General features: G+C 40.2%; 2 protein-coding genes across 3 annotated transcripts; both read left to right on the plus strand.

The window, feature by feature from the left end:
- Positions 1-397: 397 nt before the first annotated feature.
- LOC120564862 (ras-related protein Rab-11B-like) lies at positions 398-5,092 on the plus strand. The gene is made up of 5 exons (XM_039810097.1): positions 398-551; positions 1,650-1,845; positions 2,431-2,624; positions 2,762-2,842; positions 2,946-5,092. Exons 1-5 carry the CDS (start codon positions 512-514, stop codon positions 3,089-3,091), a joined length of 657 nt encoding a protein of 218 aa, XP_039666031.1. The 5' UTR covers positions 398-511; the 3' UTR covers positions 3,092-5,092.
- A 120-nt stretch (positions 5,093-5,212) lies between these two features.
- march2 (membrane-associated ring finger (C3HC4) 2) lies at positions 5,213-13,313 on the plus strand. Of its 2 annotated transcripts, none has more exons than XM_039810095.1 (5): positions 5,213-5,592; positions 8,662-8,945; positions 10,703-10,907; positions 11,211-11,420; positions 11,777-13,313. In XM_039810095.1, the coding sequence occupies exons 2-5, from the start codon at positions 8,764-8,766 to the stop codon at positions 11,933-11,935; spliced, it is 756 nt and encodes a 251-aa protein (XP_039666029.1). In that variant the 5' UTR covers positions 5,213-5,592; positions 8,662-8,763; the 3' UTR covers positions 11,936-13,313. The 2 variants fall into 2 exon arrangements, with proteins under 2 accessions (XP_039666029.1, XP_039666030.1); XM_039810096.1 differs by having other exon boundaries at positions 5,216-5,592; positions 10,703-10,898.
- Positions 13,314-15,379: the final 2,066 nt, after the last annotated feature.

Here is a 15,379-nt window from a genome sequence, read left to right on the forward strand (position 1 = left end):
TAGTTAGGGGCAATTAATACATCACATTGCCTATTGTATTGGTTGGATGTAGATGATCTGATATTTCCAAATAATATCATAACATTTGTTTTGAGATTGGCTGTGCTCCTGAGTAAAATTTAAAGAAAAGAAAAGAATGCACAATGCTGAAATACATTCTTAGTGTACTGATTCTGGTGTTCTCTCCCTTTGGTGTTCTGGTTTGGTTATTATATTATTGCTCAATCTATAGGAAGACACTGGGCGTCAAAGTTTGGAGAACAAAGGGTGTAATGCCTCACCTTGTTCTCTAATGTGCGCGATGATTCGTCTGCATTGTCAAAGAAAGCAGATGATTGGTTAATTTACGTGTCAGTCAACGTGTTAACATTTTTGATTGGTCGAAAACGAAGTTCCTAAACTCACGTGCTCGTTCTCTTCCTTGAAGGCGGTGTCTTCTAGCTGCCGGTGAGGAGGAGTGTTGTTGTTTGTGGGGAAAGTACTTAAAAAGTGCAAAAACTAGTCTTCTACAATGGGAACCCGAGATGACGAATACGACTATTTGTTCAAAGGTAATTTCTATTTTAATTGTGAATAAATGACAGCGTGGTAGTCATCTTTATAAAAGTTCGACGACAGTAACTGAGGAAGTCAACTTAGCCAGCGTCAATGCTAAAGTTAGCTCTACTAGTAGCAAAGTGGCAATCGATAACCTGAGCAAAACCTGTAATCGCTATTATAAGTACGCCTAGCATTGTGTAATGCTACTTAAACACTTGGTCTTAAGTAGCTAGACGCTATACTCGCGAACCAATAGGCGAGTCCAGTGATGGCAGTTAACGCTAGTGACTTGCTAACGTTAGGCAAATGAGTTGCTAAATAAGTAAGCTAACGTTAGCTTGCTAACATGGTAGCTAACGTTACTCAGCCTTGTTAAAGTCACTTGAGACGACCTCAAGTGTACTTCAAACCACAAGCTCTTCAACAGCCGCCCTCTGTCGTCCAAGACAGAAGCTTTATTTTAAAATGGGTTCCCTTTACAAGTCATCTAGCTAACTTTATAGCTAAGACTGACGTCAGAACGCTAGCTTGCTGACGTCGTCAAACAAGGATCATAATAAATCCTGCTTGAAATATTGATCTAAGCTGCTCCCGATCACACTATGAGCTGTCCTCCGGCCAACGTCTTAAGTAGTCATGCACTATTTTAAACATGTAAGGTAGTATACCAAAATACATGTTTTTACATTTCACCTTCAATCAGTATTTTATTACAGCAGATAGATAGATAGAGATAGATAGATAGATAGATAGATAGATAGATACTTTATTAATACCTAAGGGAAATTTAAGTCTCATACCGGTCATTCACTAAACGAGAAAGACAAGTACACTCAATGAAACAACATCCAATGAAAGCCATAAATAATAGTCAACAGTCAACAAGAATAAAATAGGAACTAAACTCAAAACTAAGACCTACTGTAAGTCATTACTAAATGTGCACCGTACCTCAGTGTTCAAGTAGGTAAAATTGTGTGCTGTAGAGCAAGCAATCATGATTGCTATCTATCGGCGCTGTAATAAAATATAGTTTGTGAAACTAACACTGCAGGGCTGCTGTTCAATGTTTTTTATTTATTGTTTTGCTGTGTGTATTTTGGTTCTAGTCGTACTAATCGGAGACTCTGGCGTGGGGAAGAGTAACCTGCTGTCCCGCTTCACAAGAAATGAGTTCAACCTGGAGAGCAAGAGCACCATTGGGGTGGAGTTTGCCACCCGCAGCATCCAGGTGGACGGCAAGACGATAAAGGCTCAAATTTGGGACACAGCTGGACAGGAACGCTACAGAGCAATCACCTCAGCGTCAGTTTTTTATTGTTTTATTTGACTGCAGTATTTACTGGTTTTGTGATAGTCTTGTTTTTTTATTTAAAGGCTAAGGCTGTTTGAGCCCATTAGGATGTTGAATTTCATGCCTATGGATCTCAGCACATAGAGTCAGTATCCTCTTTTTAATCCCGCCTTAAATCTTTAATTCTAATAAATGAACTCTAAAAAGGCTTTTTCCTAGTTTCTTTTATGTAATCTCTACATATGGTGTATATATAACATAGTATATGGTAGCATAACATGTATTGGATTATGTACAGATATATTTCAATTAAGATACCTATCACAAAGCACTTAATCAATTAATTTTACAACTCATATATATATACATACATACATACATACATACATACATACATACATACATACATACATACATACATACTCATTTTCACATGTATTATAGCAGTAAACCTGCAGATAACGTTAATTCACTTGAGAAACTGCCATTTCAATTGTTTCTACCTGAAATTATTTGAAATACGAGGATAAATGGATCAAATTTGCACATTGCCGCACATTTTTGATTCATCAATTTCTTTGCTCTGCTGTCACCAGGTACTACCGGGGTGCAGTTGGAGCTCTCCTGGTTTACGACATCGCCAAGCACCTGACATACGAAAATGTCGAGCGCTGGCTGAAGGAGCTGAGGGACCACGCTGACAACAACATCGTCATCATGCAGGTCGGAAACAAGAGCGACCTGCGCCACCTCAGGGCAGTGCCCACTGATGAGGCCCGAGCCTTCGCAGGTAAATTATTAAAGGTTTCTATTATGGAAAAGTATTGCATTTAAAATAGGGGTGGGTGTGTGTGGGTGGCTGCCCGTTGTTAACGTACGTTCAAATTGCTTTAATGTGTAAAACACTTTTTTTTTTTCTGTCCTCAGAAAAGAACGCTATCTCATTCATTGAAACCTCCGCCTTGGACTCCACTAATGTGGAAGAAGCCTTTAAGAGCATTCTCACAGGTAGGGAAAGTGATCAACTAAAATACAACATGCAGCTTACTGGGAATCTCCCGGTAATGTAACATTAGGTTTTTCTGAACACAGTCACTGTTTTCTCTCACAGAAATCTACCGTATTGTATCTCAGAAGCAAATATCGGACAGATCTGGAAATGATGAGTCTCCAGGCAACAATGTAGTGGACATAAGCCTCCCCCCAACCACAGACGGGCAGAGGGGCAACAAACTCCCTTGCTGCCAAAGCCTGTGACGCTCTTATCTTCTTTTCCTGTCCGACTCTCTGTCGGTCTTTCCTCTCTTCATCTCTGGTTTACTTCAGATGTCATACTGCTGTCATCAGAATACCCTCACGGGTATTTGACATTCCTTTTTTGCTGGTTTCTTCTTGTTTGTTTGGATTCAGAAGATCCTGTCTGCAATCATTTACAGCCTCATAATAACCTGGAGAAGGAGAGAGTGTAAAGCTCTTATGATGTTGATCTTGAAGCTAACTTCTTTTTAATTAACTAGCCTTTATGGTCCTATTGACCTGCTCCTGTAGAAGGAGTGGTGAGGGATCAGTAGACCTGTGTATCACTGCTTCCTTCCTGTTCTCGGCTTTCAGTGATACAGACTTTTGCCACGATCTGCTACAGTGGAATCCCAATTTGATGTCTGGTTGACCTGATTCTGCCTATCATGCAATACGGGTGTAGAAGAGGAGACGCTAAGGCGGTACCACTGGAGTATTGATGTGTACTCTGTCTGGAGTTTCTATTTGCCTCTTTTAGTTTTCCTCTTTGAGCCATGTGCCCACCGTGGCATTATATTAGCATGAGCACAGGGAACAGACTGGCTGTGACTGTCTGACTTAATGTGGGCAAGTGTGAAACAAATTTGTGTGTGTGTGTGTGTGTGTGTGTGTGTGTGTGTGTGTGTGTGTGTGTGTGTGTGTGTGTGTGTGTGTGTGTGTGTGTGTGTGTGTGTGTGTGTGTGTGTGTGTGTGTGTGTGTGTGTGTGTGTGTGTGTCTCAAAGATACCAAAGGAGATGGATGCAATCGTTATCTGTTTTGGGTTTTCTCATTTAAGTGTGTTCAAAGCTGCTGAGGTTGCATTTCATTGCTGTATTTGGTGAACCAATCCAGGCTATTTTCAAAACAATGTCTAATGCTAAATAGCAAAAAGTAATGTTATAAATTGTGGTGTATGATTTATTATTATTGATATTGTGTAATAGTATCAGCCTGGATCAAGCCTTGTGTTCCTCACTTTTAAACAGGCTATCTCAAAATGAAAATGTCTTTTGCACTTATTGCCAATCATTTCAGTGGAACAAATCACCATATATTTTTAAAATACACTCAACATCTTTATCGGGTAACATTTTCCTGTTGGTTGTAAAGAAAAAGAAAAATGCACTACATGTGGTGTTTTTTTTTTTTTTTTTTTGTGTACAGCATTTTCCCCTCATGCACTCACCCTTTGCTGTCATATTAATGTTATCTGTTAAAGGGAAATGGATAAAGATGTAATCTGAAAACATTTACATGGAAAATGAACTAAAAATGTAACACTTACACTCCAGCTAGTTAAGAAAATGGAACTGAAAATCAGAAATGCAAATTGTTAATATGGTTGGCTGAAATGCCTCTCTTTTCACTCATCTGCGAGAAATGCTTTCAGGTGTGATTGTTTCGATACATTGGTGCGTGATATTTAACATTTTTTCAAAAATGTCAAGGTGGCAAATGTTAACTTGTTTTGCTACTGTTCGCATTACACAGAAAATACTGAAGCTTAAATAAACCGAATCCACATGAACATATAGGAGACAGACTTCTTTTTGGATACATTACTCACTCAGTGTACCCATAACTTTATGCTGTGTTCACCACTATTGTTTAGCAACTTAGGCATCACCTACCTTTGAAAATCTACACATATGAGGGCTAGGTGCTCAAAGTTTTAGTAGTAGTTTTACAGCATCTAATCGGCAGGCTCCCTAAAATATTGCATATTTGGTTTTAGAATTCTTCATCCTTATTCAAACAAATATTGTCAATGTGAATGCATTTTAGCACTACATAAAAGAAATATGTAAAATGTTTAAAAAAAAAAAAAAAATTCTAAATTGCTTGTTCAATCCAACGTGGTTGGCATGTCTGAAAAGGGTTAATTAAGTAGCTCTCCATAATTAAGAAATAATATTCACTATGCAGTTGTAAAACCTGCTATTTCCAGGAATGTAAAATAAAATGTGGAAAGAAATGAGCATTTTGTGCTGTAAAGCGTCTCTGTCTGTGCTGTCAAGTCTTTGAAAGAGTTCCGTGTTTGTTTTAAATTGTTAATGCTTTATAGAAATCATATGGTCCTGTCGGTTTATGTCTTCTGGCGTGTTGCGCATGAGATGTTTTCGGTGTGCGCCCCACCCTTGGACAAGCTGTTGTTATTCACAATCACAGTTTACCTCGTCCGCTTTGTGTTTTTGCACTCGTCTGCCCTGTCTCCACCGCAGAGGCTGACAGCTGATGATGAGCCTCAGGGGGATATTTAAAGCTCTGGGAAAGCGGAAGCCTGGTCTGCTGTGTTATCAGCTGAGGGCTGCTAGCTAGCACAGCGCCGAATAGCATATCACTAGCTAGCTAGCGAGTGGCACTTTGTTCAGCGCTGTTACTTCACACATAACAGCTAAAAATGAAACGAGAAGGAAACACGAGGTTGTTAGGGCGGTAATGCCTGCAGCAGTGAAACGTCTCTAAAGAAGAAGACTGGGTGAGTAGACCTTTAAATGTTACACCAGGCGGACGGCTAGCAGTAGTGTAGGTACTGACAGTTGGCAGCTAGCAAACAACACAGCTGTGACGGGCACCAGCTGACTTATTTGCTGGGCAATTGACATTAATTTAAAAAGAAATAACTTGGATAATTGCTGCCAATGTCTTAAATATGTCACTGCAACATAGCTAACGTATACACTGCTAATGAATGCCGCCGCCAAGTCAATATATTATAGACCTTTTTCACAGCAGACATGTTGACATGTCCTAGTAGGAGAAGCACAGGTGTATTCAAACCCATTAATGATGGCTGCATTCCACTTAGGAGAGGCCCTGGTATTGTGCACGCTGATTCACTGAAATAGCTTACTGGGACACTTGATGGAACTGAGCCACCGTTAAGGTTATCAATTTCAGCCGTGCTTTTCCTACTGTGACAAGTCAAAATGTCTGCTGTGGAAAAAGGTCCATTGCTTTGACATGATACAAGCCTGTTCCAGACAATAGTCTGGATCACAGCTGGATGCAGTGGTGACGGTTATGAAACCGTGAAAATGAAAACGACAAATGTATGTGTAAATGTATCACAGCGTAATGTAGCTGCACTTATTAACTGAACTAGAATTGTTAAAAACCAGGTCACAGTCACATTCACATGTAGCGTTTGGCAAAACAATTAAATGAATTACCTGTTTCTTAACTGACTAATGGCAATACGTTGGTCTGTTTAATTCCTGTGTTAACACACAGTACACCACTCAGAAACAGTAACTTAATAGATTTCGTTGTTGTCTTTGTTTTGGGGCTACCCTTTGTTTATCCGGGTCGGGGATTGTGCCTCTTAATCGTGCCCCCATGATGTGTCAGTATGCATAAATAATTATACCGAGCAGTAGCCTAGTAATACTGAATTGAATGGGTTAAGAGGTAATCTGACCAGGGACCTGTATAATGAAGTTCAAGTTCAGGCCTTCAGGCTTCACCAAACATTTGCAATCCTTGCTCTGTTAATTTAAAGTGTGAGCCAGATTAGCCTATATTTGGGATTTGTTACAGTTAATGTAACAGTTGTAACAATGTTTTACAGTGTTAAGGGCTGCATATTTAGATCCTTTTTATTTTGGTGTATTAGATCATAGTTGTTTGCAATAGTTGTAAAATTAGCATACAACTAGTATATAATGAGTAACCTATAAATGTCACTATATCAATATCTAATGGACCAAGTGCGGGAATGTCTATATAGTTTCAACAATATAGAACATTATTTCCTTCACAAGTATATGTGTAGCACTATTTGCCCAAGCAAAATATCCCCATGGAGACAATAAAGTATATCTTATCTTATAATAATCATTGCAGGTCTGTTTTGGGGGATTTAATTGGATCAGATGTTGTGTTAAAATGATTTTAGAGTGTACAGTCTTATTCATAAGGTGATAGAATATAGACACAAAATCCCATAAATTAACACAAGAATTTCAGCACCATCTGCCATGTTAAACCTCCTGTTTAAAAACAACACAACAACAGTACATAGGATTATATATTTATTATGTTAGTTTGGGTGTAATGCTATGGTTTAATAGTGCTGTGTATACAGCCACTGACCTTGTATGAGCACCAGTGACCCAGTATTTACCCAATAGTCTGGTATTAAGGATCACATGTAGGCTCAGTCAGTATGTGAACACTGTCTTATGTTGCATACAATATGTTTGTGTGCTAAAGTTACTCACTTAAATGTAGCTGTGCTAACATCATTTGGAATCGTGAAAAAGTTAAGAATCTCATAATTGATTCAAGAGGAAAGAAGCTTCTTCTATATCATATCATGACATCCTTTGTTATTTTTTTAGAATGTCTTGTCATGTAAATAAATCATAACTGTATTGTCTCGTCAAAATGGAAAAACAATTCCATTTGCCATTGGTCTGTCACTGTACAGGATAACTTCGGAAAAGCAAGACAAATGTACCGTAGCAAATTTAGCGGTGTGCCTCTTATCTTTAGTCAGGGGTTATCTGAGTGGAGACAGCTGTTTATCAGTCTGCTGCACATTACACGCACTGCCTCTGACAATCACACTTGCTTTTCTAATGGATTTGCAGCTGCTTTGTGCAAATATACTTTTTTTTTTTTTACAGTACTGTTATACTGCTGATAATATGACTGTTGGTCCGACTTTTATTGCTTTCACGCGAAATTTAATTTCACTCATCTTGGAACAGCTAAACGGGATATTGTAATTTAAAGCTAACTATCACAATATTGTGTTGACCTAAAATGACTAAATCTAGTGGCATTTCACATATCTATTTACTCTGTTATATTTGTATACATGTCATGTCAGCTTGCTTCAGTTGAATGATATTATACTGCATTCTGTATGTAAATCAAAAGAGTCCTTCCTTGTTTTATGACTGAAGAGAAGGCGAGTTGAAGCAGCAGTGCTGTGTGTTTGACCAATCAGCGACGGTCATCCGTGCAAACCCCACCCCGAAGGTTCCTGTACTTTCAGAAAGTACTTACCGGGACTACTACAGGGACCTTTTTTGGGGAAGAAATAAAGCCCCCAGAACTTAAATTAAACCCTTGTCCCTGCGGTCGAAAACGCTTCCTCAGAAGGTTCCTAGATCCAGGGGAAAGTTCCTGCGGTCGAAACATGGCTTAATTGTTTACAATTGTCTTGTAATATTGTATTGTTTCCATTTCAGAATAATATATCGGATTATGTATAGATGCATTAGTGTGTAAGGATCTCTTTTAATTTTGTAGCTGGTAAAGGCATGGCTAATTTGAAACTTTTATATACCGCTGGGTAGCTTACATAGTATAATTATATAGTAAAAATACATCATAGTTTGTTATTTGTATTGATAATCTGAATATTCAAAGTAACTAAAGCTTTGAAATAAATGTAGTACAATACATGGCTCTGAAATGTAGTGAAGTACAAGTATAAAGTGGCGTAAAAATTGAATTACTTTACTTCCGAGTCCCTCAAAACTCTAAAGTACAATACTTTAATTCTCAATCTGTCTGTCTCTTTCTCTGCTTGTAGAAGCCAACCACTCCCAACCTGTGGAGAGCAGAGTTTGTGCTTCCTGCTCCTGAAGTCAACCTTCAGCCCCTGACCCTTTCCATCCTCACCTTCACTGTAACCATGACGACAGGCGGGTGTTGCCACCTGCCTGGCTCTCTGTGTGACTGCGCAAGCAGCGCTGGCCTGTGGAAGAGCGCGGAGGAAGCGGGTGGTGAAGGGTGCCAGGCGCTCTACGTCACCCAGGTCACGTCCATGGATGGACGGTTGCTCTCCTCTGTGCTCAAACCTATGAGCGCGCAAAGGTGAGACTCCCTTACACTCGGAACAGAAATACGCAACTGCCTCTTTAGTCATTTTATATACAAGGCAGACATTTGGACTTGTCATTGTAAAGAAAAGACAGATGTTACTAATATCATTAACGATGGCTCTGTTCTATTCAAGTGTTCCAGTAAGCCGTGACACTGTGACAGTGATCCAGCACACACAGTACCAGGGCCCAGAATATGAAGCAGCTATATGAGATTTATTTATTCGTTGTTTTTCTACAGTGACATGTCAAAAATGATGTCTGTGAAAAGACCTAGTGCTTTTATTATGTATTTATTGAATTGTATTTTTGTGTCTATTTTTTTAATGTTATTGCATTTATTGTAGCCTCCCTATTCGGTCATCTGATCTACATGTGTTCTCATGTTTGAAGTTTCTGCATTTCCTGCAATTTTAAAGGAACACGCCGACTTATTGGGAATTTAGCTTATTCACCGTAACCCCGAGAAGCAAAGTACGATACCTCCCTTCTTTGCGGCGCATGTAAAGCCTGATCGGGCGGCTCCAGCATTAGCTTAGCCCAGCACAGATCCTGCAGGTAACTGGTTCCAACTAGCCTACTGCTCAGAATTGTGACAAAAGTGACAAAATAACGCCAACATGTTCCTGTTTACATGTTGTGATTTGTAGAGTCACATCGTGTACAAAAAACAACTTAACATGAGACACCGCCATCTTCTATCCGTAAAACAAACTGGGAACTATATTCTGAGACAGGCTTGCTGTGAGCATATCACTCCGCCCAAGTACTATATTCTTCCGCCTGAGAATATAGTTCCCGGTTTGTTTACGGTTAGAAGACTGCTGTGTCTCATGTTGTTATTTGTACACGCTGTGACTCTACAAATCACAACATGTAAATAGGAACATGTTGGCGTTATTTTGTCACTTATTCGGAGCAGTAGGATTACTGGAACCATTCGCCTGCCTGTTCTGTGATAGGCTAATGCCGCTGGAGATGTCAGACAGCTTTACAGCACGCACGGAGATGAGAAGGGTATGTATCGACTTGTCTAACTCTGGGGGTTACAGTGAATATGCTAAATTCCGAATAAGTCGGCGTGTTTCTTTTAAAGACTGTGAGTAATGTGATTCGGGTCCCCTGTGTCACACCTGTGTTCTGCTGATTGACAAAGCAACCCAGACGGAGAAGACGCTTAATGCGTTGCTCTCTCTTCCACTTGCAGAAAATGCTTTAAATTAGAGATGGTCCGATACCAGTATCGGCTCCGATACTGCCTAAAACACTGGGAAGTACTGAAGTTTATGCACCGATCCGATACCACGTAATAAAGCCCTAAAGAAAATGTACGTTAAAGTAGTTTTATTTCTGTTCTTTTTCCTGCATGACAAACTGGAGAATAAAAGAAAGTTCTGTGGCATTCATTGTTTGTGTTTGTTCATGTTTCACAAAGAGTTTAACCTGAGCCAGACCGACAACAAAGATAGAAATCATATCACATCCATACAGGGATAGTAGTATACAGTTGTTAAAACATCATAAAATATATGACACACTGGTATCGGATCAGTACTCGGTATAGGAAGATACGCAAGTTCGGGTATCGGAATCTGTATCGGGAAGCAAAAAAAATGGTATCGGGCCATCTCTACTTTAAATGTACCAATTAATTCTGATGTGGTCCACAGTTGAGTGTCTTTGATGTGCTGCTTTTTTTTGTGTGTGTTCTACCTGCATTTGGCTAAACTATATTTTATTTTGTCTCAGTGATGGTCCCATCTGCCGTATTTGCCACGAAGGCGGCAGCAGCGAGGGCCTCCTGTCTCCGTGCAACTGCACAGGCACCCTGGGCACGGTGCACAGGAGCTGCTTGGAGAAGTGGCTGTCCTCCTCCAACACCAGCTACTGTGAGCTCTGCCACACAGAGTTCAGCATCGAGCGCCGGCCGAGGCCTCTCACAGAGGTAACAAAGGTCAATGCCCTTTGCTCGTCTGCATCAATCTTTCTGCTTGCCTTTTTTTTTTTTTTTTTTTTTTTTACTTTGTTCATTCTGCGTGGGTTGAGCTGCTGTTTGTGAATGACTGCATATATAAATGTGTAAAGGAGAATAAGCTTTTTTTTTTCCTCCTCTTTCGGCTATTACGTCTTTTCTGTACTTGATTGACTTAAGATCTCTCTTCCACCTACCTGTCCTCCCACCCTCCGTTCCCTCTCTTTCGCTTGTTTATATTCTCCCTCTTCTCCATTTTTCTGCTTCCTACTTCTTATGCCACAGTGGCTGCACGACCCCGGCCCTCGTAATGAGAAGAGGACGCTGTTCTGTGACATGGTGTGCTTTCTGTTCATCACGCCCCTAGCAGCCATTTCGGGCTGGCTGTGCCTGAGGGGCGCTCAGGACCATCTTCAACTGGGGAGCTGGCTGCAGGCCGTGGGCCTCATCGCCCTCACCATCGCCCTCTTCACCATCTATGTTCTGTGGACCCTGGTAAAAATGAATTCACATACAGATTAGACTGCAGGACTATTGTAACGCACATCTTCAAATCAAAATAACTTTATTTTTCCCGTGATTGAACTTAATTTGTGGTTAGGCCCATTCAGACACAACATACAACAATACATAGTCAATAATCATACACAACAATAAATAAATACAAAGAACTAAAAACCCTGTGTAGGAGTAGAGGGGTGGGTCGGGAGAATAGGTCGAAGTCTGCAGCGATGGGGGGGGGGGGTATTGTTCGTTCAGCAGTCTCACGGATGCTGGCACGAAGGTGGCACTAATCAGCTAAAAATTCATGTGTATAATTGACCTCTTCTCTTACCTGGTTGTCTGTGCAGGTATCTTTCCGCTACCACTGTCAGCTGTACTCTGAGTGGAGAAGAACAAATCAGAAAGTACGTCTGCTCATTCCTGAAGCCAAGGAGTCTAACTCTTCCCAGCATTCCTTGCTCTCTACCAAACTGATGAAGAAGTCCGCCAATGAGAGTATAGTATGAGACCAAATGGAGATGCTTGGTGATAATGGTGTCTTTTATGTGCGAGGGGCTGAATGTCCCCTGCCAACCAAGCCTTTAAAGAAGCACTTGTGGGCTTTTTTTGTTGTTGTTGCTTTTCACACAAAAGAAATGTATTTGCCCCATCAGTACTTAAGTCACATTACTTTTTAAAAAGAAATCTGCCCTCCTGTGGGTGCAGAAATATGTTTAAATGGAGTCTGGGTGACCAAGCTTATGCAAAGGCGCTGAGGAACGCAACAGCACATGGAGATGTGCAGAGGCATTTGCAGACCCATTGGGACATCATCATGGATATAACCTTAAATAACAGTGACAGCTGAATAAGACATGACCAAACTAACTTGTTTAGTGGACTGTGAAATGTTTTAAATGTTGTTCGGCTTGGTTTCAACAAACCCATCGATGGTCCACAGATGACTGCGGAGTGTAGCAGCTCCGTTCAATGTTGTGCTGCAATGATGAAAGTGTGTAAACTGCTATATACATGTCATATCTGGGCATGCCCTTACCTACATAGGCCTTGCATTCTCTGCAAAACGTTGCCCATTGGGGAGAGCTCTTTCGATTGTGTGATGCCATATTAATCTGGAAAAAAAAAACATAGCTCTTTGATTTATTCACAATTCAGATGCCAGTATGTTGTCTGAGATGAAACTTTAGTTTTGGCACAAGCCTATTGGACTTCTTTCAAGGTTTTCTTTTTAATCCTTCCTCTGTTTTTACATCTCATACAACATTGGGTGGCGGCACAGAATTAGTAAAACCCAGAGATTGTGCAATAAAACACTGTGGACATCGAGGTCTTCACAGTACACGAAGAGACCTTTCCCAACATGCACAGTTATGCATGCAAGCACTGTTAATCATTTGGGGGGAGAATTTTTTAATTTTTTTTTATTTTGTTAGTGTGTTGTAAAATTCCTTTTGTGGTTTAAAAAAACTGAATAATGAAAAGATTTACTATTGCTACTGAAGTAGGGTTTAACCGTGTCCTCATAGAGGTTCTTGTATTATCAGCACTAAGCAAGTAGGTCTTGTATAGATCGATGCAAAACCTCATCAGAATGGCTCTTAGGGGAACATTTCCACAAGTGGTGTTGGTTGGCTAATGCAGTGTACTAAAGCATCATTTGACTTTGTCTGTTAAAGTAAAGCTTTAGTGCGTAACTTTTTGATATTAACGATCGTCCGTTCCATTCAAGCCATTGCCAAATGAGTTGCTACAAAGCTAATTAGGACTATCGGCGCCACACAAATCTCTCTGTATTTCTCAGTAGGACTATGTTCAGAAGATTGGGGCGTCCGGTGACTTTCCCGCGCAGAATCTCAAGTGAAGATAATTACCGCTTCTGAAGAGTCCGTCATGTATTTTTTATTTTTTTTTTAAATCCTCTGTGTCCTCCTTGGCTACTAGCAACTGCGTGGACGGTCACAGAAGGCTTGCATCATGAGGATGCGCCGACAGTGTTGTTGTCATTACTTAGAATATCTCATGAGGGCGGCAGAAACTACACACTATAGCTTTAATTCATGCTATTTTCATTTTTCAAGCTTTTAAAAACAATACACATCGCTGTATGTGTGTGTTGTTTCCATAATCGCACCAAGAATCAGGGAGACTTCCTGCAAGCATTTATCACTGAAGCTATGGTCAAACCTCATCGTCTCTGATCTTGATGAGGGGAAAAAACCTTTTCTGCGCTGGTGTTTTGGGGTTTCCGCCAGTCGCACAAACACTTTACCCACCAACAATGACTTTCATGGTGGGTACATTATGCAAGCACCACTAAGGCTTAATCTGACTTTAGCTTTGTTTTCTCTTTTCTTTCAAGGAAGCCATGTGCTTATGTGCTTTTCTACATCCACATTTTATGGATGTCAATGTTTTTTGGGGTGCAAACTTGCCCTCCTTATGTTTTGATATTACTGACCAGACTCCATTTGGGTCTGTATTGGTTGTTTGGGAGAGTAGACAAATCTCTCTCTCTCTCTCTCTCTCTCTCTCTCTCTCTCTGGTGTGTGTATATAGTTTGCTGCAGTTTATAATCAAGTCACTCACAGTGGCTGTTACTCAGTCGGAAAACACAAACCGCAGTGTCTGCCTGGTTTCCGGGTCATAACATGGTCCTGTTTTGAACATGGTTTATTACTCACTTAATTTAGATCATGGGAAGACGGTTTATTGACATGTGAACACAATGTGGTCTGTTAAAAGGGAGATACGCCTAAGATGTCAAAACATGTAGTGTCGAGAACATTATTGTTAAAACCAAGCGAAGGCCATGGACTGAACACATTGGCTTTTGGGTGTTCAGTATTATTGTGCAGATATTACTACTTGTAAGTGTTTGATTTTTAACTGTGCAAAATAACCTTAGCATTGAAAGTATTAAGGCAAACTTAAAAACTTGTCTAAAGCTCGACTGGTTGATTATTGTTCATTTTAAGACTAAACTTTAGTCTTCAAGAAAGTGATTGGCTTTGGGGTTTTCTTTATTCAGTGGAATGACATTTGTATTTGTATTACTGATTGATCACACTTTTGATTATCATACTTATTAATGATGATTAACATACTGATCGTGATTTGCTCTTCCAATATGCTTTTTGTTAACCTTCTTCTAGATGTCAGAGTGAAGGCATTGATCCAGAGACATTCAGTATTGTCACCTTGTAAACACATGCAGTACGTTGCCTACAGTGTGCAGAGGCCAAACGTCTGGATTTTATGCACAAATGTGTTATTACTCCTGTTTTTATGTTATATGTATTTACTTTATAACAGTCAGGCTTGACCAAACAGTATTTTACTTAAACGGGCGTGTGTAGGTGTGGCATAGTCACAAAAGAGTCGTCAAAGACCATTTCATACCTGTTCAGAGCAGATTTCTGTTACTGGCTGTCAATAAGCATCAATTCAAATGACGTGTGTATTTTCATGCTACAGAACCTTGTGATCTGAAATGACAATACAAGTTTAACGGCTCACGGGCTCGTTCTAAAACGTTAGTCATAGGAACAGGGTGCATCTCGGTAGCTCTGCTTCGTGGGAAATTGACACCATAAAGTGAGCTGTTGTGCAACCATCTTTTTTTCTTTTTGGACTGCTGACACTGTGGCTTAACTTTCACACCCACTGGGTGCTTATGGGTTATTTCCTTGCCCTGGCCGTTTTGTCTACACCAACATTTACGCTTTGGTACTTTAGCTCCTGGTGGGTTGTCCCACATACTGCCCAAGTTAATAAGTTTGTTTGTGTTTTTAACCGATCCCAGAACAAAGGATTATATCCTGCAATATTACGACGCACCCGGGGGGGCTGTACAAGCTTATGAGTCATTTGATCATCCATGTGTTTACTGTTTGTCATGAACGAGGCTTTACTCCACGTGTTGGGATCTGATCTGAAGCAATGCAAAGCGC

This window comes from Perca fluviatilis, chromosome 9 (assembly GCF_010015445.1).
Source record: "Perca fluviatilis chromosome 9, GENO_Pfluv_1.0, whole genome shotgun sequence".
Lineage (NCBI taxonomy): Eukaryota > Metazoa > Chordata > Actinopteri > Perciformes > Percidae > Perca > Perca fluviatilis.

Bases quoted from the DNA above. Each gene is read 5' to 3' on its own strand.
- LOC120564862 (XM_039810097.1), top strand. From the start codon at position 512: ATGGGAACCCGAGATGACGAATACGACTATTTGTTCAAAG. The intron at 1,846-2,430 runs GTCAGTTTTTTA...TGCTGTCACCAG, and splicing joins TACAGAGCAATCACCTCAGC to GTACTACCGGGGTGCAGTTG. The intron at 2,843-2,945 runs GTAGGGAAAGTG...TTTCTCTCACAG, and splicing joins CTTTAAGAGCATTCTCACAG to AAATCTACCGTATTGTATCT.
- march2 (XM_039810095.1), top strand. From the start codon at position 8,764: ATGACGACAGGCGGGTGTTGCCACCTGCCTGGCTCTCTGTGTGACTGC. The intron at 8,946-10,702 runs GTGAGACTCCCT...ATTTTGTCTCAG, and splicing joins AAACCTATGAGCGCGCAAAG to TGATGGTCCCATCTGCCGTA. The intron at 11,421-11,776 runs GTAAAAATGAAT...TTGTCTGTGCAG, and splicing joins TCTATGTTCTGTGGACCCTG to GTATCTTTCCGCTACCACTG.